General features: G+C 46.2%; 1 protein-coding gene across 1 annotated transcript in view; it reads left to right on the top strand.

The window, feature by feature from the left end:
* Positions 1-5,863: 5,863 nt before the first annotated feature.
* Positions 5,864-25,643, top strand: part of ATG5 (autophagy related 5) — a 215,779-nt gene continuing 195,999 nt past the window's right edge. The window contains exons 1-2 of the mRNA XM_088460512.1: positions 5,864-6,004; positions 13,307-13,485. Of these exons, the coding sequence (XP_088316638.1) occupies positions 13,378-13,485 (108 nt within the window). The 5' untranslated portion in view covers positions 5,864-6,004; positions 13,307-13,377. The remainder of the gene's footprint in view (positions 6,005-13,306; positions 13,486-25,643) is intronic.

The raw sequence follows: 25,643 nt of genomic DNA, 5'->3' as shown, positions 1-25,643 counted from the left end.
TGAAGACGGAAGTATTACTCCTAACTGAGTGTCCCCGGGACTAGTTAGGAATGGGCGTTTCCTGGCTTGCGGGTACAGGAAGCCACCAGGTGACCCGTATCTCCACAATATAGACAAAGGTTCTTTTGAATGCGTCTCTGTCGTTCTTCTTTAGAAAGACGGGTATGATTAACCTGCATGGGTTCTTCATCTGTAAACGAGGGAGGAGAACGGGTAGGAGAAGGTTGAGGCCTAAAACGATCAGCTCTGAGCTTCTCAGCTTGGCGCTCTCTAAAGCGTATATCAACCTTGTTGTAGAGGGAAATTAGATAATTAAGACTAGAGGGTAAATCACGAGTGGCTAGATCATCTTTTATATGATCTGATACTCCGTGCCAAAAGGACGATGTTAGGGCTTCTTCGTTCCATATGAGCTCTAATGCCAACGTCTGGAACTGAATGACGTACTGACTGACAGGACGGATACCTTGTTTCAGATTCATAATACTGGATGAAGTAGAAGTGGTTCTTCCGTGCTCATCAAAAGTCCTCCTGAATGTTAAAAATTCCGGGTAATTATCCAGTAGTGGATCTGATTGTTCCCAGATCGGAGAAACCCAATCTAAGGCTGAGCCGGACAACAAATACACAATATAGGCCACTTTGGTTTTAGGAGTAGGGAAATTGGAGGGTTGTAAGGTAAAATGTACATCACACTGGTTGAGAAATTCACAACACAGTTTAGGTTTGCCATCATACTTGCCAGGTTTAGGTAAATACAAACGAGGAGGAACTCCAGAGGCAAATACCACCAAAGTGGAGACAGAATTAACTGCAGGCATACTTGGAGTAGATAGTGTAGCTTGTAAGGTATCCTAACGGAGTGCCATTTCTTGTACATACTGTGCTATTTGCTGTTACATGGTCTCCAGTCCTTCCAGGCGGGAAGCCATGCATGAACTAAGGCCCTCATTCAGAGCCGGACGCTCTGAGCAGAGCGCACGCTCTGAATGAGGGCCGTCCTCCATAATTATGGAGCGTCCTCCTGGACGCTAGTATAGCTGTGGGTCACCACCCACAGCCTATACGTGCGTGCAGGTTGATGGCCGCAATGGTCTTGACCATCGCGACTGCGAGCCGGAGCCTGCGGTTGAGTTTCTCAACCGCAAGGCCCGGAGTGATTTTGGCTCTATCAGAGCAAAAATCACTCCCACTGACATCACTAGTGATGTCAGTGGGCCAGCTTCTGACGGTAGGCGTTCCCTTGGGAACGCCCCCGTCTGGGAGGCACGCCCCCGGCACGCCCACCAAAGGGGGCGTGCTGTCAATCAACATCGACAGCACGCCCCCTTTGATCAGACACAACGAGCGAAGGAAAGTCCTTCGCTCGTCGCGTCTACCGCATGCGCACGACGGCGCTCCCGCCGTCGTGCGCATGCGCAGTGCACACCAGCGACCCACTTGCGAGCGGACAGCCGCTTGCGAGTGGGTCTGAATCAGGCCCTAAATCTGTTCTGGACTCCTGTCCAGTAGCCGAATCCATTTGGCCAGTGCAAATTGTTAGAGACTCTGTTTGTTGTGGACCCGGCGTAGACACCAGAACAGGTTTAAACTGCAAGGTGAGTTGTTTAATGAATGTTGGTAGACATGAGCAAAGATAAACTAAAGTCCAGTAATAATAACTAATACATGTGGCAGGAGGGAACTGTAGTGAGTGGGAATAAACGAATGTCCAGATCAGTGACAGAGATGAATGAGGTTAATCCAGATAGACTGTAAGAGTGAAGTGGATATCCTGATATGCTGAATAGTGATGATGGCTGAAAGGAGAATCCGGTAATGCTGTGATGATGGCTGCGCAGGCATAGGTTAACTGAGGAGACAGGTTCAGGCAAGAGTGGGTCTGGTGAAGGTACAGGGCTGATCCCAGCGGAATGCGAGGCAAGGCAGAGCTATGCAGGAAGCCGGAGGCTGACAAGGAGCTAGGGCAAGCACCGGAGCACAAGTCTAAGGTTCAGGAGCGCAGAGAACTGTCTCTCACAGCTGACACTGTGAACACCTTGCACTAGCAACTACAGGGCGCTCCAAATACCCTTAAGTACCCAGTAACGGAACGTGATAGGCCAGAGAGCAGGTGACCCACAGACGATTGGCCTGCTGTCACATGGCCAAAGTCAAGATGGTGGCGCCCAGACAGCCGTGACGCGGACGTCACTAGACTTACCCTTGCCAGAATGGCCCAATGCTGGCAACCCTCTGCGTACATGCAATGCCAGTCTCCACATGCCAGCTCCCCCGCAAGAAAGACCGCACCACAGCACCGGTAATAATGTTACTGATCTGATTTTCTATGTACCCTTTGATCCCGGGCTTTTTCTCCATCTTTTTTTTTTTACCTTCCACCTGTCAGCAATTGCTATAGCCATCTCAATGCCAGATCATCCATTAACTAACCTAGGCTCCTGCCTAAGGCTGTGCACATTGGGTGCAGAGGTGGATTAAGGTAAGAGGGGGTGGGGGTGTCACTCAGAGCCATATTAAGAGGGCGGCACAGGTGGTAAATGCCCCCCCCCAGTCCCCCTCTCTTAGAGAACCTCTTCTTTGAGGAGGCCCCCCAGCCTTTGATTACAACTGCAGAGCAATAGAGCATCTGTATAAATTGAAAAGGAGAAGGATGGTGGAGGTGGAATCCTAGCAGGGTGCGGGGCTACAGGCACTGTGAAGTCATGACCAGCAGCATGAATGAGGAGCAACTGCAGACACCATTCTACGAGAGGACTGATGGTAGCGCTCACCTTTCCTTCTCCGGATAAGTGTGTCTCCAGATGCCCCAAACAATCTAAAAGGGGATTCATCAGAGAAAATAACTTTTCCCCAGTCCTCTGCAGTCCAATCCCTGTACCTTTTGCAGAATATCAGTCTGTCCCTGATGTTTTTCCTGGAGAGAAGTGGCTTCTCTGCTGCCCTTCTTGACACCAGGCCAACCTCCAGAAGTCTTCGTCCTGTGTCATGCCAACAGTAAGGCATCCTGTGACCATTCATGTGTGGGGTTGCTTCTCAGCCAAGGGAGTGGGATCACTCACAATTTTGCCTAGGAACACAGCCATGAATAAAGAATGGTACCAAAACATCCTCCAAGAGCAACTTCTCCTAACCAACCAAGAACAGTTTGGTGACGAACAATGCCTTTTCCAGCATGATGGAGCGCCTTGCAATAAGGCAAAAGTGATAACTAAGTGGCTCGGGGAACAAAACATCAAAATTTTGGTTCCATGGCCAGGAAACTCCCCAGACCTTAATCCCATTGAGAACTTGTGGTCAATCCTCAAGAGGCGGGTGGACAAACAAAAACCCACAAATTCTGACAAACTCCAAGCATTGATTAGGCAAGAATGGGCGGCCACCAGTCAGTAAGTGGCCCAGAATCTGATTAACAGCATGCCAGGGCGAATTGCAGAGGTCTTGAAAAAGAAGGGTCAACACTGCAAATATTGACTCTTAATTATAAACTTAATGTAATTGTCAATAAAAGCCTTTGACACTTATGAAATGCTTCGTAACATCTGACAAAAAGGTCTAAAAACACTGAAGCAGCTAACTTTGAGAAATAGTTGTGTGATTGTCAAAACTTTTGGCCATGGCTGTATGTCTGTGCAGAGCTACCTCTCAGGCGAAAACGACCGGAGCGCCATTCCTGAAGCTTTTTTGAAAAATGACATCAGCAACGGTGTTCTGGAGCCTGTTTGTCAGCACGGAGCAACGGATAGCAGTGATGTGTATTGGCGCCGGGCCTCATACCACTGCCAATCGCGGACTAAATGCATTTAGTCCGCGGTGATGTCATTGGCGAAAACCCTGAAAAAGTAAAGTTTGACAGTTTTCTTCAGTGAAGGCTTTCCCATATAAACTGCACAAGTGTTATGGTGGTACTTGTATCACCATAATACCTATTTTATGTAGATCTGGCTTTTTCAATAGTTTTTTTTATGTGGATATGGCTTTTACAATACTAGCTGGGATACCCACTGTTGCCAGGGATGAAGACTGGACCCTAAAGTACACCTGCATCATTTTTTTTACATTGTCCTCGCCTATAATCTGGATAACTATGAAATTAGGAGTAAATGACAGTGCAGGCAGGAGCATGAGGGGGGAGCCAGAAAATAGACATGTATGTTGTTAGGTTGCAAGCATCTTCTTATAATGCTGCGACAGTGTACAGAAGAGCTAGGAGGAGCGAGTGGGATTACATAATTTAGCCCACAGGTTCTCAAACTTGGTCCTCAGGACCCCAAACAGTGCATGTTTTCGAGGTTTCCTCAAAGAATCACAAATAAAATAATTAGCTCCACCTGTGTATATTTTAAAATGTGTCAGTGAGTAATGCCTACACCTGTGCCCCTGCTGGGTGACCTGGAAAACGTGACCTGTGTGCGGTCCTGAGGACCGAGTTTGAGAACCCCTGGTTTAGCCTATCCTAGAATGCATAGTACTTGTGGATGGGGGGTTTCTTGGTATCTCTGTACTGTCCTATGTAACCCTAGGTGACCTTTGGCTAGGTTTAGCCATCGATTTTGAATCACAAATACATTTTGCGCATGCACGGGCGCTAACTATGAATGTGCAAAACACAAATCAGTTGAATGGTTTAAAGCAATCAATGGTTAACAACACTGCCCCCAGCTTGAGTTTGGACACCGTGACTGCAGCAGCCTAATGTGCTACAGCTTTCTCCCACTACTGACTGACAGCCCAAGACCACTGTTACCAACTCTGAAATGAGAAACAAGCAACTCTTGAGTGAAAAACAAGCCCAACCCAATCCGATTAAGCCCAAAACATAAGCCCAACATAATATGGTGGTACTGGTGTGGGGGTAATTTAATGAAAACCACAAACATTATTGTTTATTGTTCATTTTATTAAAATACGTATAAATATTTGGAAAGCACGGCTTTTCCCTGCTCTACGAATAAACTCCACTGTGCGAAGTAAAGCGCAGGGCACTTGGGGCCTGATTTGGCATAGGACGGAATTGCAAAGCCGCACACAAGCAGCTTTGTAATTCCATCCTTGCTAAAATGCAAATGCAGCAGAAGGAATCTGAAATCTCCTTGCTGTATCTGCGAGCCCAGGCTGCGACCGAGGTTGCAGTCTGGGATCACCATTGCAACCATCGATTGCGATGGTTGCACCTTTGGTCAGGCTGCGGTAGCTGAAGCTGGCCGTGTTCTGTCATACTGCAAGGCCAGGAAGTCTGCGTCCATAGATGCAGATCCTAGCCTTGCCACTCCCAGAAAACGGGGACTACATGCCCTCGTTTCCGGGAATGCAGAAAACAGGCGCAACATGCCCCCGTTTGCAGAAACGCAGGCCGTCTCCACCCCACAAACTCCTCTGCCTATCAATAAGCCTGTGTGATATAGCAGGACCCGTTCTGCACATGCGCAGAATGGGTCCTACACAGATTCCCAAACAACTAGTGTGCACTGTTGAATCATGTGCGTGGTAAAGTACAGGACAAAAGAGTAATTTAAACACGTCAAAACAAAATAACTGACATATGGGAAAATTTTATTTCTATTGATCGTTTAAACGAGTCATTCTAGTTAACCAAATATATATTACGACATATACAGAGAGATATACAGACAGCTAAACATAAATGGATTGGTGAAGGAGCTATATAACATTTGCTCACCTTAGTAGTGGGACCTGGCTATCAAGCCCAAAAACAAGCTACCTAAAAAAAAATAAGCCCAAAAACAAGCAACCATCCAAAAAAAACAAGCAACTGGGAAAAAAAAAACAAGCCCAATTCCGCTTGTTATAAGCGTACTTTGCAACTATACCGAAGACTCAATCCAGCCCCCCGTCCCCACGCTGCATTCACTCACTTTCCATTTGTATTGTATCTCTGAGGTTTCCGTACAACATGAGCAGGTGACGTGAAGACTGGGTGGGCGGGGACAGTCACACCCGGAAGTGACTGAGAGTGCCGGGAGGAGAACTGCTGAAAATTCGGGTAATTCAGTCACCCAGTTGGGTGTATGCGCAGCGCCCTCATACACATAGCACCTCCTGTACACGGCACAGCCACCTACATGTGTGTCACCGCTGCACCGCACACACGTGTGCTCTCCCTGCTTGCTAGTATATGTCACATAGAGAAGATGACAGGTTCCTGTCTGGCTATAGCACCCTCCGCATCGTGTGACACCCACCCGTGCCCCTGGCCCTCACCTGCCCGGAGACACCCGTTGTAGTAACAATTATTCTCACAGACCTATAAATGTTCCTAACCCTGCATTGTTTTCTTTTATACTTCTAGTCTGTGCTAATACATAAGTGCATACATGGGTATGTTGGCTGAAGGTGTTTTAGATAGGAGTCTCTTTTAATTTGCAACGTCTAATCTGTATGATGCACTGCAATAAGACTGGAACAATTGGAGCTAAATTGCAAAATTACTTAGCCTGTGTACTAAGACAAATGTGGTGTTCAAGAGCAGCACATCTATCACTATAACCAAAGAGTATTGACGTGACAAAACCCCAAAATATAAAAATAATTTGTTAAATAGACAATCACATGTTATATAATAGGCAAATTGAACATCTAGGTAAAATGTTTAATAATAATGCCAGTAAAACATGTAGTAGTGTTTGCTTATGGATAGTATGCTTGCCTATGGATTTGAGGTAGTGCTAGAGATGCACCGTGGTATGGCATACCATGTATCAGAGGCACTATAGTGTGGCATACTATGGATTGGGCATCATAGACGGGCATGTATCTGGTCTGATGGCATACAGGGAAGGTGAAGGGGTTTGTGTGGTCTATAGAAATCTTCATATTTTAGTTGAAGACGATAACCTGCATCCAAAATTTTCAAAAATGTGTTGAGCCCTGATTTACATTAAACTCTTTGTTCACTTAGTGCAGGGCTTGACAAATTTTTTTAAAATCTAGGAGCCAGGATGAAATGGTAGGAGCCAGACCACTGCCCCCCCAAATAAAGTAAGGAGTACAGCTCTGTGTGTTATACACACACTATTCTAGTCCACAAAATGGTAACAGTTGAATGGATACAGTAAAATGGAGGCCCCCTCACTGCTCTGCACAGCTTCCCTGCTCCACCCTCCAGTAATAACGGACCACATTTCACATAAAACAATGGTGCCAGAAAGTACAACAACCCCCCCTCATGGTCACACCACTATCCTCCTGAAGCTGCTCCGCAATCTCTGGCCACGCATAGACCCTACTAACGGAAAGCTCTATGCAGCCGGAGACAGTTGGGACGTACAGAAGGATCAGCATAGACTGGGACAGACAGCAGGGATCAGAGCAGGCCAGGATGGAGAGGAGTCGTCAGCGCAGGGTGGGACGGACACAGGCATAGCAGTCACCGTAGGCGACATTCAGCACATGAACTCCCGTGCATGATATGAACACCGCAATACTATAGGTATGAAACTACGCCAGAGCTGATGAGGATCTGCTTCCTCCCTCACTGCAAAATCGGGTAGCCATGGCGACATGGCCCCCGGGATTTGTCGAGCCCTGACTTAGTGGTATTTAGTTAAGTGGTTTTGCTTTTTTAAAAATATGCAATGGGATTTTTTAAAATCAGTTTTTAACAATGAGCTGAATATCACTGAGTTGAGCATGAGAGACAACTTCAGATTCTTCGGCTACTTGTACTCTATGAAACATATAAATGCAGTGCTCTATATTGACTTAGCGTTCCTGGTAGGCTGTTTTCGAAAAGGGAGAGCTTGGGGGCAGCCAGGCATGTCCGTAAGTGCTGGGCACGCCCCTAAGAGTGGTGAAAAGGGGGCGTGTTCTAAAAACAGGTCCATTCTCTTCTGGTCACGCCCCCTTTTAGGTGCATGTGTGCAGAAGTGCCCCTTTCTAGGTCCTGCGCCCTGCCCAGCCCCGGACCTAGAATGATCACTATTACTCCACCCTTTATTCACTGCCACCTTCACGCCATAAAGGTTTGTTATCAGCATCAGTTTTGAACTCTGTTTAAACCGGCAATATAAAGGAGAGCACTTAAGATAATTTTGTATATTCAATTTTTTTCGTACTTTTAACAAAGATAATATGTGCAGGTTTTAGCATGCTGCTGTCAACTGGTTATGTCTGGGCTGCTGTACAGTAGTTCTTCAGCTTTTGTTTTGTCTGTCCAGCAGAGAAATTACATTTTCCATTAAGTTTAGCTACATACCCTGATATGCTGATTGGTTGGTTGGTTGGTTCTCTACAAAGTTATTTATGAAAATCAGTGCTACATTGTATACATTTGTATGGCTTGACTTTGTTTCTAGATTGTTTAACTATTTTTTAATTGCTTTTCTTTAGTAACAATATTATTCAGTAGCAGCTGTAACACGCGTTGAAACTTTGTTTAATAACTCAGATCGGACACAGGATTTAGGTGTGAAAGGATATGTACCCCTTTCACATTGCAAACCCAGCTCTGACCCAGGATTTTGAACACGGGTCCAATCTGGCTGCGACCTGGGTTAGACCCCTTTCACACTGCACCTTCGACCAGGGTTATTCCTGGTCTGGCCCTGTTCACACTGAACCCAGGTCAGCCCTGTAAAACCCTATGGATGTCATTAAAAATTGACTTTTTCAGGTTCACAAAGATAAATTCGCAAAAGTTAACACAAGGGAGGGAGGGGACTGCTCACAGCATTGCAGGAATCGTGTCAAATCCAAAGTGGGGAGTGGACCCGGACTGGGTGCAGGAAAGTCCTTGTGAGCAATTTCCTGATATTGGAATGAGGCTGGGTGCAGGGGGTACTTGTTCATGAATGTCTCTGCCTTTGCTGGATGATGCGGAGAATGGAGATCACAGGGAAAAGGGAGCTAAACCCCACATGGTATGCAGAGCGCGGCTCCGGAGACGCTGAGGTATGGGAACCTGGTACCGGTGCTGACTGGGAATGCTGGTGGAGGAGCTCTGTAACGTAGCGCAGGAGCGGCAGATTACCAGAGCAGAGCACTGACAGTGGCTCTATGAATTGGAGCTGGCAGCAAATTAATTCACGAAAGAGCACTGCAACTGGGACACTTGAGTTAAACGAGACAAGGAGCACAGAGAACTAGCACACAGACTAGCTGTGTAAGCCATTGCACTGGCAACCTGAGAACTCCCAGGAAGCCCTTAAGTACCCAAGACTGGAGCTGGATTGGCTGTTAGAGCCCATGTGAATCATTCAGATTAGATTGGCTCCTTCCTGATATGTGACCAAATCCAAGATGGCGATGCCCAGCACCCGGCAGTGTTTACACAGACTCCCAGCTACAACATGCCAGAGACCGTGCTGCTTCTCAGAGACCTACCCGCACACCACGCTAACCTCCAGTAGCCTGCACCCCCACCAAACGGACCCCGGCAGAGCGCCCGGGAAGGTAAATTTTGGACCCCCGCGGTCCTCCAGAGTGGCCCGTGACATTACCACCTCCTTTTTGGTTGGCCTCTGGACACTTTTTGGGTTTTCTTGGGTTCTCAGAGTGAAACCTGCGGACCAATAAGGAAGCATGGACATCGGAAGAGTTCACCCAGCAACGTTCCTCTGGACTGTAACCTTTCCAGTCTTCAAAATACTGGAGGTGACCATAACGAAGACGGGAATCAAGGATCTTTTTAATTTCAAAGTCAATTCCTCTTTCGGTGAATACCTTAGGAGAACGAGGCAGAGTTTTAAGAAACCGATTCAGAACCAGGGCTTTAGTAACGAGATGTAAAATTAATTGGTAATCTTGAGGTAAGAAGGCAGTTTGAGCTTATTAGCAACCGGGTTGATAACTCCTTCCCCTGGAAACGGGCCAATAAAATGGTAGGTGAATTTCATCGATGGCACTCGTAGACGTAGGTTTCGATTAGAAAGCCATACTTGGTCCCCTGCTTTCAAACTTGGAACTGATCATCTTCTTTTATCTGTCCAATGTTTGTATCAATAGGAATTTTTTTGTAGTGTAGATTGAACTTTTTTCCAAATCTTGGAGAAGTACTGTAAGGAGGATGTAACTGCTGGCAGATCGAAAGTTTGAAAACTTTGAAACTCGGGTACCCGTAGATGTTTGCCATAAACAGTAAAGAATGGAGTATGACCGGTGGAGGAGTGCTAAGAACTATTGTGTGGGAATTCTGCCCAAGGCAGAAGATCAAACCAGTTACTGTATTTTGCGAAGAGGATAGATTAGTATGAAGAAACGTTTCCAGATCCTGGTTAACACGTTCCGTAACTCCGTTCTTCTGAGGATGATACTTCATTTGTAATGCTGAACACAGATCTCTCCAAAATTTTGCTACAAATTGAACTCCATGATCGGAGACTATTTCAGAGGGTAGTCCATGTAAATGAAAGATTTCAGAAATATAATGCTGAGCCAATTCAGGAGCGGAGGGCAATTTCTTAAGAGGGACGAAATGGACCATTTTGGAAAATCGGTCTATAACCACGCAAATCGTGGTATGTCCTCTGGAAGCCGGAAGGTCTGTTACGAAGTCCATAGCTAAATGTGTCCATGGACAGGTAGGAATTAATAAAGGTACAAGATTCCCAGCTGGAGTTTGCCTGGAGGTTTTATGCTGTGCACATTTAGTGCAAGATAATATGACTTCCGCTATGTCAGACTTCATAGATGGCCACCAATAAGAACGTTGTAAGAATTTTGTGGTTTTATGGATACTAGTGTGTCCGGCAAAGTGGGATGCATGCGCCCATACCAATAATTGCATGCGTAGTTCTGGAGCAACAAAGGTTTTACCAAGAGGCAGAGTGGGTTCTAGGACAGGAAGTTCTCTTTGGGTTTCAGAAGGATTTCCTGGGATGATCGAGCGAGACAGAGCATCAGCCTTCTTATTCTGGGATCCTGGACATAATGTCAAGGTGACTTAAATTGTGTAAAAAACATAGCCCATCGAGCCAATCTGGTATTTAGACATTGGATATTCTTCACAAATAATAGTTTCCGGTGGTCTGTGTAGATCAGTGGTGTCAAACTCGGGCCCTTCAGCTTTTGTGGGACTACATATCCCAGCATGCCCTGCCACAGTGTTAGCATGCCATAATAGCAAAATTGTGACACTGTATGCTGGGATGTGTAGTTCCACTGCAGCTGGAGGGCCTGAGCTTGACACCACTGGTGTAGATAGTGACTGGAAAATGTGTTCCTTAAAGGAGATAACGCCATTCCTCCAATGCTAGTTGATTGCAAGCAACTCTTGCTCCCCTTGGCATAATTCCTTTCTGTGGGCAAAAACTTTTTCGGGAAGTATCCGCACAGGTGGAATTTATTATCTCTAATATGCCTCTACTGCTTCAGAAGAGGCATCGACTTCATCATAACTGTATAATATGCTGTTTGTTAAAGGATTTGCGTAACGGCAAAGGGTGTTATATCAATAGTTGACCACTGGGGGGCGGCTAGTGTGTTTTTTGGTACAGCAAACAGCGTTAAAGAGTATTGAAAATTGAATTTGTATATTCAAAAAGTATCTTTCACAACATACAAACTTGAGAACACAAAGTAAGTTTATTCAATTCTGGACTTATTTACTCACTTTTTTGAGAAAACTGCGCTGTGGACCTTCAGAGGTCTGTGACTCACAGTTGTTGCTAATATGTGACCTTGGCATCTGGGAGTCAGACCAGTGCAGGGATTGAGGACAGAGCACGTACTTCGCTCTCAATTGTCATTCTCTGCCTGCTTTGGTTGCTTTTTGAGATTGTAGAGCCACTGGAAAGATCTGGTGGGGGTTTGTGCAGTGTCTGGTCAGGTAAGTTGGTAAGTCAGGACTTACTATCCTGTTATGAATTTTGAAGCTTTTCAATTTCGGTGGGACTGGAGTTATGTCTGGGTGTCAGTTCCCACCTTCGAGCTGCGGAAGCTCCAGGAGTACACTGATAATGTGAGGATTGGATGAGTGCCACTCCTGGAGGTTTGCTTCTGTTCAAGCTTTAAAGGACTGGTGGCCAGTGTGCAGTGTTTGCTGAGCTTTTTACGGGGGAAGTCTAAGCCAGGTAGACCTAAAGTGAAATATAGGCATCCAGATGTGTCGGCAGTGGTTTAGAATGACAGTTTTGTAGCTCACCCTTGGTGATCCCAGGATAGTATAAGGGACACAGGTAGGTGAGGATAACGGTCTAAGTTTATTTTTTGCAGAATGGCCTTAAATCTGGTAGAGATGAAGATTAATTTAGATGAAAATCCGGAGGCACTCATAGATCAACCTTTAATTAGCTTGCTAGCTAAGGCACACACCCAGAGTTCTCTCTTTTACAGTTAAAATATCCCATGGCAGTTTTCTCCTTTAGTGCAATTGCCCTCTCTGATCATGTATTGCAATTAGTTGTCCTAACTGACAACCAGATCTGATAACTAATCCCATAAGGAAGGGAGCTGTTCATTACTGACCGATGTTCCATGGATACAGTTGTCAAGGGACGCATTACCTGGAAAATGTAAAGATCTACAGTTGGATGGGCATCATTTTTAAATATTGGACATGCAAGAGCAATAGTAATGCTACAGATGCATCCACATATAACTATCCTCAAATAGCCCCACTTAGCGCACCACAGACTTTGCTACTAAGCTGTGCCAAAACACTAATACTAAATACCTAGGGCCTGATTTGGGGAAGTGCGCAAACCCGCTTTGTAGGCTTGCCGAGGCCAAGGTCTGCGTTTTCTGACGCAGATTTCCTGGCTCCGACTGAGTAGTTGAGGCGGGTGTCTGAGTAAGTTTAGGCTTATTCGGATGGTGATGGTTATCCGATGCTGCATCCCAGGACGCCGCACTTGAATCTGCAATGCTGGCAGGAGGCATCTTTTGTCCTTCGATGCCTCCTGTAGCATTAGCATATTAGCTGTACAGTATTATACAGCCGCTACCTACAAAGAAGCAGCGGCTGTGCAATACCATACAACTATGAATCAGGCCCTTAGTACACTGTAAGCCAACTAAGACTCATGTTTAGGAAAAAGTATGAAATCTAGGTTAAACAGGCAAAAGACAGGTCCGATGCGAGTGACCCTTGCCATGCATCATTATGCTTAATCTGTGACTTTATACCAATTCATTTATGACAAAAAACTAATCCTTAGTACATTATTTACAAATAAATGACCTATTTTGATAAAAAAAAGTCTTATTTATTTTATTGGTTCAAAATTGCTTAATAAAGTCCATTTAAAGTTTGGACGTTGTGAAAAGGTTCATGGCCGTCTGTTCCATAGATACCACTTGACAGAATATTTTTAACTTAGTAAATGTCTCTATTTTATCTCTCTTTCAGAAAATAGTTTTGACACTAAACCTGTGAATGAAACCAACTGGTCTATATGTGCAATCCAAACTTCTGGAAGAATGACAGATGACAAGGACGTACTTCGAGACGTTTGGTATGGGCGATTACCAACGTGCTTCACATTATATCAGGATGAGCTCACTGAAAGGGAAGCTGAACCTTATTATGTAAGTGCAATCATGGTAGATAGAGCAGTACCTTTATGTATGGCCTTTAAACATGCAACATACCTTATAGCATGCCTTATATTGTTTTAATGAATTACAACACAATTAGTGAACCCCTCCTAAATAAAATCTGCCCCTATGTAGATACATCGCTACCCTTGGTAACCCCTTGTAAACTAAACACAAGAGCTGATTGTGCTGAAATATGCTTGGTTCCCTGTAGTTTCCGCAGACATCTATTAAAGGGATATGGACAGATTGATCTTATAGAGTTGAGATCTCTGGCTGGCGTGAGTGGCCTCGTCACTAATGGTCAAGATCACCTGTGTGAGCAGTTTTATTTGGAGGGTGGCGAGTTTTAAATACCAAAGGAGGCATTTGGGGGTCTATGTACTAATAATCATGTAACTGCCGCGATTATTATGTATCCATATCGCAGGGAATATTTTAATTTTTAATAAAAAATATCCCCACTATGTAGAAACCGCTGTCCCTGCAAGTTATATCCTTGGGCAAATTGTAAAAGTCTTCCACGTTTGTGAAAGACTTCTCCTGTGGAAACTGACATTGCGCATGCGCACAGCGCCAGCTTCCAGAGCCGACCGGGGGCTTCGAGAGAGAAAGATCGAAAGATCCCTCTTCTGATCCAGGAACCTCCATAGGCTTAAATAGGATTATTTTACACTAACTGAAGGTGGTGTAAACTACTGAGGCCATGCTCCGAAAAGCTTTTTGGAGTTTGGTACATAGGGGCAGATTGTAGTCCCCATTGATAATAATGAGGACTGCGATCGGAAGTGGTAGCACTTTGCAGGAGATTTCTGCGAAATCTGCTGCATTGTGCTATTAGTACATAGGTATGATACGCAAAATTATGCAGAAGCTGCAGTTTCTGCATTATTTTATGTAAAAAAAACAGCTTGTTACATATGCCCCTTAGAGTTTGTAAATCCAGCTAGAAGGTGCAATTTGGCTGCCTATAAAAACTATTTTGTCGGGTGGGAGGGGGCGCATCCTAGCCCAAATTTTTTATCCCAGTGTAAAAATAAATCCGTTTCATTTTTTTGCATTCCAATAAAAATATAGCTAATTGCTTTTGTACCACTTGCAGTCTAAAGTGGAATGTTTATGTGTAAATTTGTACCTTTTTAAAAGAATCTGCTCCTAACTAAATGAAAAGGCCCCTAGGCCGGGATGTAGTTATTAAACCGGCAGATGCAATGCCGCCAGTCTAAATACCAACACTTCCTGCCTGACACGGAACTTAACATAGGCGTCGACTTAGAGTTAGGCACCCTCCCGACAAAGTTAGGGTTAGGCTAGGGGAAGGGGGGGGGTTAGAGATAGGTGCCACTAGGGAGAGGTTAGGGTTAGGCACACTTGGGGGGGGGGGGGAGGTTAGGGTTAGGCACCCTTAAAGGAGGGTTAAGGGGGGGGAGAGGGAATGGTTAGGATACTTACCACCGCCCGTCGGGATCTCCTACTGTCGGGTTTTCACTGTTCAGCCGCCGGTATTTCAATCCCATTCCCCTAGGCCTAGGGTGAAAGTTAAATAAGTGCAAATAGTGTTTAACAGAAAAAATAATTATCTGAACCCAAATTTTAGGCTTAGTAATTTCAAATTACATAGGTCCTTTGGTGGAAATATCATCAGTATAGGTAACAAGAGAATTAAGAAAGTTATAAAATAATGAGGAATAGCAAGGAGGGAGTACAGGAGAGTAGGGGCTGACCTTTTTTCTCAGTTAGCTCATATACCCTTTACTATTGATGAAACAAGCGTCTTATAAACCAGGGAGGATTTTCATTTCATCCACAGGCGCTTATGCCGAGAAATTAAGTATAAACATTTCTGTTGATGATGGAGATTTACATTTGAAAACCAGTCTACAATAGGAGGAGTGACCTATAATACAGATTTGGGAATTAGTGGTTTTTTTCTCATTTGGGTGGTGGGAAAGTTGGCAGTAGCAATAAGTTGTAGTCATGAAAGGAAAGGAAGTGGCAATACCAGGTGCATTATTTAGGCTACTCAGAAATATAGGCATGTTTTTTACTAATATGCACTCATGTAGACCAGACACATGAGATTTTCCAGTTTCTACTTAGGAAGCTTCTCAAAATAATTTTAATTATATGTAACTATTGATTTTCCTTACATACAAAACCTATATCCTTTACCATTATTTTCTGAAATAGAGTAATATCTACTGAGTAACTTTATATGTCAGGATAGCATTGTAGATTGGAGAATTGGAGGAACATATTTGCTAAAAGGAAGTAATATATCTTATATATATATATATAATTCATTTGTTTGGCCATTTATGCATTTGAACACCCCTGCACCGATTGGGATGAAACGCAAGGTGGTCCACTTGGATCCTGGCCAGGTTTTAGGGGGCTTAGGATCCCGGTCGGAAGTTGGCTAAAATTCATGATGGTCATTCATGTAATATTCATGGGTTTGAGACCCTTGAATTTGTATAAGTAGATCCATAAAGATCTACATAGAGAAGTATTTTATGTTTTCATTTTCCCACAATGACAATCTTGATGTGCCCAGGCCTCCAACACTAGATTAAATATCAGTAGCGATAGGGGGATTCACTATGTAGTGTTTTTCTGATTATCTACAAATGCAAAAAAAGCTTGTTTACCAGTATGTAGACAGTAGAGGGCACCTATTTATTTGAGTTTACTGGGACTTATCCTGAAGTCAATAAATTATATTCCATTACCCATCTATTCTATTGAATGCTTTCTCTGCATCCATAGATCATCGCATCAAGGGATCTACCTAATGTTGGGTATAGCATATAATTTAGTACAGAGCACCTCAATAGTAGTATGCCCAATTTCTCTCTGAGGCACAAACCCACATGTTCCTTGTCTGTACAGGAGGAAGGACTTTTTTCAGATTATTTACACCTTTCCTGTTTGATTTCAACAGTCACCAAGTAAATCAGCTATCTGTAGAAGACCCTTTCCTTTTTTAGGAATATTTCCTTTGTGTTCCTGGCGAGAAGCTGCAAAGTAGCCACAATGCTCAGACAGTGAACTACAGACATTAAGGAATTAAGGCATAAGTATATCTTATAAAGTAGGTGACTTTTTTTTAAACTGATCTCTCCGATATTATTTGAAAATAGCTTTTTATGACTTGTAGTTCCGCATTTCCTGTGGCCTTGAACCAGCTTATGTTATTAGACTGTAGTTTTCAATGTCTGCAGTTCTGCTACAGCTGTGTTCTATATTTTCCTTTTTGCGCCATAAGATGCGATCCCTGTGCTGTGCACTTTTTTTCTTAATTTGGGTTACTTTTTCCACAATTTTGTATCTTAGCTCACATATAGCGTACTAGATATCACAAAGGAATTGGTATGAATTTGGAAATAAAGCATAATGGAGGGTACACACGGTCAGTTCATCAGACTATTAGATAACGATCCTTATCTGATCGTCCTGCATGTCTTGGATGATCGTTATCAACCATCCAACACATGCATTAACCCCCCAACGACTATAACGACCCGTGATTAACGATCGCTGGTCCCTATAGTAAACAGGCTAACCTGGACGATTTCGACCAGGTTGATCTGCATGCACAGGCGACGGTCAATGGTCGTCATCGGCCATTCGTGCCCGTGCATCGACCATCGTTTGGTCGCTTGTAGGGGCCAGAAACTGTACGATTTTAACGATAACTATATGATCGTTATCGTTAAAATTGTGCAGTTTATCTGACCTTGCGTACGGACCATAACAATGCATGGTGTAGGTCATTCGTATTGCACCAGTCTTTTGCCGTTTTACACAGACTGCATAATTTTTACTTCATTTTATGTCTTACTTTTCTTATAGTGTACTGGGTAGATTAAGCCTAATGTTGCATGACATGGGTCAATCGTATTGTACCTGTCTTTTGCCTGTTTATCCTGGTTTGTGTACGTTTTCATCCATTGTGCTACTTTTTATTCAGTTTTGAAACTTAGTACAGTGTACTAGGTACCTAGAATGAGTGTTTTGGCGCGACAAGTCAGCGGCGCACTAAATGGGGGGTTATTTGACACGTTTTGAGGATAGATGTATGTTTGGAAGTGAGTAAGGCTATATCGCATATCTTGCTGGCCTTTGTCTAGTGCAGCCACACATCCAGTTATCTGTCTTTCATGAATTCTGATATTTTTGTATGAAGGGTTAACTTATTTCAATGCAGTTTAAATTCCTTCTTCATTGGCAGACTAATGTAGCATTTCGGTGATGGACCTTCCTTTGAGAAGCCCTCTTAGTTCTTGGATTCCTCCTTTTGAATTGCCTTTATATTGGCCCCTAGTTAGTTTCTCATTCTGTTTCTTTTAATGGTCTCCTGCTTCCTTCTACTGTGAGGTATCCTTTGTAGTTTTATACTGTTTTAGTATGTCACACACTTGAATGTGTTTTTCTTGATTTGCATTTACTACCTTTAGATACCATACAAACAAGTTGGGTTTACGATGTGTTATTGTTGTTAGCATTACATTTGTTATAGAGTATCATTGTTTTTGTTGTTTAAGTTAGAATATCCATCACTGTGCTTTATGAGACAGGATCCGTTCAAGATGCCGGCGGACGGGATGCCGGACATCAGGATACCGACCCTGGAAACCGACGCCCGTCAGAATGCCGATGCCGGCATCTCGAAGGGATCAAGATACCGACGTCATCCCTAAGGTAAGTATGCAGGTTAGTCTGGGGATGGGGGGGTTAGGTTTAGGGACCACCTGGGGGTAGTTAGGCACCGATGGGGAGGGATAGGGTTAGGCTGCGGGGAGGGATGGGGTTAGGGTTCGGCACCACCGGGGGGAGGTTAGGGTTAGGCACCGGCCAGGGAGGGTTAGGTTTAGAGTGCGGGAAGGGGGGGGGTTAGGTTTAGGCACCACCAGGGCGCGGTTAGTGTTAGGCACCACCGGGTTAGGGGGGGAGGGTTAGGTTACTTACCTGCCACTGTCGGGATCTTCACTATCGGGATGCAGCTGTCAGTCTGCTGACCGCCTACATCCCGTCCGCCGGTATATCATACCAATTCCTATGAGATAGTAAATGGTAAAAAATGATCACACTGTATGCACTGTATGACTTGGGAAGCTGAAGTAAAAGCAACCACAACAAAAATGATGGCTGCAATATACATTGGGGCTGTGTGTAGGAGAATGTAATCCTTTTAATTGGTGAAAAACATTTGTCATATGTTCTATGCAATTATGAAATGGCTGACATCTGGCTCCACTGAGCAGCTGTCCTCAGGAAGCACCAACCCTGTGGACAAACACCAAACTGTGTATCAGCAGGCGCCTACCGCAGTAGTAGGAACTATGCTGTAGGTTAACCCACTAGGTGTGGCCTGGACGACCTGTCGTCCTCCAGGTGCTGTGTAACTACAAGACCTAGCATATCCTCTTGGCTCTTTGGCAGAATATGCTGGGGCTGGTATCAGAATACCTGGGGAGCCTCAGGCTGTACAGGCCTACACTAGATGCCAGCATGCATGGCATGATGCATTTCCTATGAACGACAAATATCATAACACTGAAATCAAATTTTCAACTGGAGGGTCCATAGGGCTCCACAGGAGACCTTGGGTTATAGGCAATGGCTGCTAGTCATCGGGCACCACATAGTTAATTTTTGCTCTCCCAGGATGCATCAGGGGCCCCCTCCTATACCCCGCCCACAGGCCAAGGCACCTTCAGTTTTGTAGGTGCCCGGTTGGAGTCTGGTCACTGCAAAGAGGGGCTGGCCAGAAGTTGAATTTTCCTGAGCGGTCAGCATGGACAGTCCAGCGGACGTCCGTGCTGCCGCTCCGCCACCCAGCCGACGCTGGTACCGTTCCGGGGGTCTTGGCGGGCTTCCGGGGTCTCCGCTATCAGGGACCCCGGAGGGTCCCTGGACTGTGGCCGGATTCTACGGGGATTTCAGCTAAGCAGCAGGCGTCTGCGGTAGGCGCCTGCTGATACACAGTTTGGTGTTTGTCGACAGGGTTGGTCCTTCCTGAGGACAGCTGCTTAGTGGAGCCAGGCACTGAGCCTGCGCTTCCACTGGACCACCAGGGACAGCAGGCCGACGTTTTCAAATAAGCACCGGCGTCCCGGGTATTAAGTGCATGCCAGGGGAGGACGCCTTCCCTGTACAGCACAGCCAGCTCCTCCCCCGCTGCATTAGGCGCCTTTCCATTGCGGTCTGGCGAGCTGGTGCAGCAATCCTCCTACAGGCCCGCCTCCTCTGAGCTCCGGCGGCCATTTTAAGGCACACAACGCTGGTCTCTTCATGCGGTGCGGAGCCTTGGGCCCCCTACATACCTCCTCCAAGCAGGTCAGCGTATGTAGACTTTAGGTCTGTGTAGTTGAGTGTGGTGCTTTTGTAGTGCAGGTATTCTTGCATTGTGTGTGGCTTATGCTAGCACTGTCTGACTGTAATTCTTCTGTCAGCCATTTTACTATCCCTGTATTTTCCTTCTCACAGCCCTCACGGTGCCAGTGCTGTCAGGATGGAAGTGCACTTCACAGTTTAAATATACAATTATTTTTTTCCTGTGTTGTGGGTCACATACAGCAGTTTTGACTATGTCTGAGAGCGAATCCGGACAGATTGATGCTCCCCTCCTGCAGTCCTGCTCTAGATGCAGGGCAGGTTTGGGAGAAGGGGAAATTATTATTGGAGGATTGTGTACTGCCTATTCTGCTTTGGCAGGTTCATCTGCTGGGACCAGTTCTGCGCAGGAGCCTCCCTGGGCTTGCTTTGCACAAGCTTTAAATGCCCTTGTAGGACGTTTGGCAGCTCCCCCCGTGTACCCTCATATGGGGTTTATGCAGCAGGCGGTAGCTTCATCTCCTGTGCACGGTGTATCCAGGCAGATGGTAGTGGCTACACAACCATCACCATCTCAGGTGTCGCCAGAGCCTATGTGGGTTAACTCTTTCTACGCTACGGAGCAAAACCTGACGGAGATGTTGCAGAGTGAATCTCCTCTGCGACCTGCTATGAAAACTCTATTGTCGTCTCAGTCAACGCGTTATAAGGATGATGACGTGACGTCAGATGATGGGGAGATACATGACTTATCGGACTCTGAGCCCCCTCAGAGGGATACTAAGTCGAAAATGTATGTACACGGCCTTATACGTGCGGTGCGTGTGGCCATGGAAATTTGGGATGAGGAATCCCCAGTGGCCAAATCTAGACATGCTTATTTCAATTAGGTTAAAAGTACTGCTACAGTTTTTCCTCTGTCTGATCAGTTGTTGGTGCATTTGGAGTAGTCTTGGAAATCTCCGGGCAAAAGGTTTCAGCCTCAAAAGAGGTTGACCTATGCTTATCCATTTGAGGATAATTATTTCTCTAAATGGGAAACTTCTCCCCAGGTGGATTCTCACATTACGTGCCTGGTAAAAAGTGCGACTCTACCTATGCCGTCCATGTCATCTTTAAAGGATGTTACGGATAGAAAGGTGGAGGTATGCTTAAGGCCCATTTATTCCCTTTCAGGAGGGGCTTCTAGACCAGCTATGGCCATTTGTTTGGTTGCCAGGGCCATGGAATGCTGGGTGAACTCTCTGGAGGCGTCCTTATCTTTGGATGCTACCAGTGAGCAGATTGAACTGGTAGGTTATCTCAGGGATTCAGGTACATATGTCAATGAGGCTGCTTTGGATGTTAGCCTCATAACATCCAGAATTTCAGCTGCAGCCGTTTCGGTGCATCGCTCTCTTTGGCTGCAGTCTTGGAGGGCAGACACAGAGTCTAAGAAAGGGCTGGAGTGTTTACCCTTTAATGGAAAGGTCTTGTTTGGTCCGGATGTGGACAAGATTGTGGATACCTTGGCAGCTGCGAAGTCTGCCTGTCTCCCCCCGGCCCCAGCTCCTTTAGGATCTGGGACCTCGTCCTTTCTGACCTATTGTCCTCAAGGAAAGTCTAAAGGTCAGTCCTTCCCTAGGCCTGCAGGAACCAAGAAGGTTGCAAAGCCTAAGAAACATGTTTGGAGCACCAGACGTCCGGCTGCCAAGCCTGACGATAAGCCCTCAGCCTGACGGGACAGGCTTTCCCTTGGGGGATCAACTTCAGTTCGCCCAGTGCTTGTGCCAGACCACCACAGACACTTGGGTAAGGGACCACCACAGACTCTCCTTCCACAGCAGACCTCCTCATCAGTTTTTCACTACGGGACTTCAAGCACACCAGGACAAGACCTTGGAACTCCAGAAAGTTAGATGCTCTATCCTCCAGGTGGGAGTCATAGTTCCGGTACTGGATCCTCAGAGAGGAACGGGCTATTATTCCAACCTCTTTCTGGTTCCAAAAGCAAACGGTTCTTAACGGCCTATCCTCAACCGCAAGTCCCAAATTTCTCAGAGTACCTCGGTTCAAAACGGAAATCCTGCGGCCTATTATACTGGCTATGGAACTTGGGGACTTTATGGTTTCCCTGGATATTCAGGATGCATACCTGCATATCCTGATTGCTTCGACTCACCAGAGGTTCCTCAGGTTCGCTGTGTTACAGCAACACTACCAGTTTCAGGCCCTGCTGTTTGACCTGTATTCTGCACCAAGGGTGTTTGCCAAGGTTATGATGGTAATGGCAGCCCATCTGCGGCTGCAAGGGGTCTGCCTGTTGCCTTATCTGGATGACCTTCTGCTCCTAGCCAGGTCTACAGAGGTACTTCTCCACCATCTCCAACTGACAATCTCTGTACTGCAGTCTCACGGGTGGATAATCAACTGGAAGAAGTCCTCCCTGACTCCTTCACAGAGGATGCTCCATCTCGGGGCACTGTTGGATTCTCAGCAGCAGAGGATCTTTTTGACCAGGGACAAGATCTCCACCTTGTAGACGCGGGTACGCAAATGCTTGCACAGTTGCAGAGTGTCGGTTCACTCAGCAATGCAGTTGCTGGGCTCCACAGTGTCGTCGTTCGACATGGTGGAGTATGCCCAGTTTCATTCCCGGCCTCTGCAGACTCTCATCCTCTTCAGGTGGGACGGATCTTCTCATCGAATTCGGACGCAAACACTGGTGCTCTCCGGCAGTGCGTCTTTCTCTGTCCTGGTGCTTCAGACGGATCACCTCACCAAGGGGCGCCCCTTCTGGATTCCGGACTGGGTCCTTCTGATGACGGACGCCTGTCTCCGGGGTTGGGGCACAGTGATTGGTCCACACTTCTTCCAGGGAAGATGGACAGACGAGGAGTCCGCCCTCCCAATAAATGTGTTGGAACTTCGGCCTGTCTTCAAGGCTCTACAACAAGCCAGACTCATACTACACGGAAAACCCGTGCAGGTACAGTCGGACAAAGCCAAGACGGGGGCTTATATCAACCGTTAAGGAGGATCTCGAAGTCGAGCAGCACTAACAGAAGTGTCTCGCATTCTTGCATGGGCGGAAGGCAATCTTTGTGTTATATCGGCAGTGTTCATACCAGGAGTACTAAACTGGGAAGTGGACTTCCTCAGCCGTAATGATGTGCATCCAGGGGAGTGGTCTCTTCACCAGGAAGTATTTCAGCTCCTAGTGGACAAGTGGAGTCTTCCAGAGATAGACCTCATGGCATCTCGTTACAATGGCAAGCTGCCGATGTTCGGGTCCAGAACAAGAGACACCGAGGCTCTTCTGGTAGAGACTCTGTCGGTCAAGTGGACCTTCCAGTTTGCTTACCGCTTTTCCTCCATTCTCCCTGCTTCCTTGAGTTCTTCGAAAGTTCAAAGAAGAAGGTGGCATGATCTTGCTTGTGGCTCTGGCGTGGCCCAGGCGTCACTGGTACTCGGATCTTCAGTGTCTCTCCATCGACACTCTGTTGCTGTTGCCTCAACGTCCGGACCTATTGTCTCAAGGTCCTTGCCTTTACCCGGACCTCGGTCGTCTGTCTTTGACGGCATGGCTCTTGAGACATTCCTCCTAAGGTCAAAAGGTTTTTCTAGCTCTGTGGTCAACACCATAGGGTATGGCATTTCGGCCTAGAGGTTACGACCCCCAGGTTTTTCAGATATCCAGTGTTGGCTTTCCTGTAGGCGGGTTGGACCTTAGTCTCCGCCTGGTTTCACTGAAGGTGCATGTTTCTGCCCTTTCTGTTTGGTTCCAGCGTAGGATTGCTACTCTTCCCGATATCCGCACCTTTATGCAAGGTCTTCTTCTTCATATCCAGCCTCCCTTCATCCCTCCGGTGGCTCCTTGAGATTTGGCTGTGGTCCTGAGGGCTCTCCAAGGACCTCCATTTGAACCCCTGGGCTCAGTGGATTTCAAATGGCTTACGGCTAAGACTGTATTCCTTCTGGCTATTGCTTCAGCCAGGAAGGTGTTAGATTTGGGTGCTCTCTCATGTCACCGTCCATTTCTGATCTTTCACCAGGATAGGGCGTTGCTTCAGACTCGCCCTGGGTTCCTTCCCAAGGTGTTTTCTAGTTTCCACATTAATGAGGAAATTATAGTGCCAGCCTTTAATTTCCCTGACCTCTCAGCAGGTGAGGCCTCATTGGATGCGGTACGGGCTCTCAGGATTTATGTGGACCGTACCAACTCCCTTCGGAAGTCGGACTCTTTGTTCGTCCTTTATGGGTTCCACAAGAAGGGTTGGCCAGCCAACAAGCAAACTTTGGCTCGGTGGATTTTGAAGATTTCTGAGGCCTATGCTCATGAGGGCCTTCTAGCACCGCCCTCTGTTGCTGCTCATTCTACTCGGTCTGTGGGTCCTTCGTGGGCAGCTCGCCGTGGCGCCTCGGCTGTTCAGCTTTGTAAGGCAGCTACGTGGTCCTCTGTCCATACCTTTGTGCAGTATTACGCATTTGACACCTTCGCCTCTCAAGATGCTTCCTTCTGGTGGCGGATTCCACCAGACAGGAGCGTCCCCACCCTTGAAGGGACTGCTTTGGGACATCCCCAAGGTCTTCTGTGGAGCCCTGTGGACCCTGCAGTTCAAAATAAGAGATATGGTAAGAACTTACCTTTGTTACCTCTATTTCAACGAAATATTAAAGTACACAGTTCCCACTTTATACCACCACCAAGTACATTAAGATTGAGTTATCCAGTGGTTTCCAAACTCCGCCATTACAGTCCACATTTTAAGAATATACATGCTAGAGCACAGATGACTTAATTAGTACCTCAGTCAATTTGCTTTAACCATGATGACTCAAGGGGATGCAATCGGGAAGCCGGCTGACGTAAGCCCGACAGCCGGCTTCCCGACTGCTTTATCCCGGCGAGGGTTAAATGACAGGCGTCTAAATCTAGATTACTGCTGGTCTATGTTTTTACAGGGCTCTGTCCTACCTAAGCTGAGGCTGATTATGGTAGTGAGAGCTTATATGCATATGGCTCGTAGAGTATTTATGCATGACATGTGATTGTTGTTTATGGATACTGTTTCTTCTGTAAAAGAACTGTAATTCCTGTATACTGTCACTGTCTCTCCCCTTCCCTTGCTACAGGTGTGTGGGTTGAGAGTAGAAAGCAGCACATATACACTCAGAACTAGTGGCATAGTTGACATGTCTAAGGAGTCTGAGGGTCAGGTGGCGGGAGCCCCGTTGCTGATATCCTGTATAGCCTGCAAGGCAGGTTTGTCCCCACAGGACTTTCTACAAAATGGTCTTTGTGGGAACTGTTTCAGACAGCCACCACACCAATTAAGTTTGCCTGTTTCAGGCCCTGAGCCTCCTTGGGCATCATTTTCTCAGGTTATGGCTCAGGTGGCGGAACGGCTGGCTGCCCTGGTACCACCGGTTTGGGGTTTGCCTCAGCAAATGCATCCTATGCCCATGATGTGGCCGCCTTGGATGGACCCTGGTGCTGGTAAGGTTATGGCATCATCCTTGGGGGTTTTTCAGCCTCAGGCTGTCAAGCCAAAGCAGCCTAAATCTAGGCGCCATGTACCGCTTTACATGGGTGAGTACTCGAGTGCCTCCTCCGAGGAGGAACAGGCACAGGACTTTTCGCAGGAGTCTAGCTCCGAGGAGGGTGATGATCATTTCCCAGTAGCCGATGTCCCTTTTCTGATAAGGTCTGTAAAATCGGTGTTAAATATCAAGGAAGGGGATCTTCCGCTTAGGAAAGCCCCCCTGTTCAAGCGCCAAAAACTGGTTAAGGCAGAATTCCCAAAGTATGAACATTTATCAGAACTTAT

Source organism: Taudactylus pleione, unplaced genomic scaffold (genome assembly GCF_031769625.1).
Source record: "Taudactylus pleione unplaced genomic scaffold, aTauple2 ptg000046l, whole genome shotgun sequence".
In the NCBI taxonomy this organism is placed as follows: Eukaryota; Metazoa; Chordata; class Amphibia; order Anura; family Myobatrachidae; genus Taudactylus; species Taudactylus pleione.
Note: the sequence above shows the minus strand (reverse complement) of the source record. Positions and strands in the feature narration are given on the sequence as shown.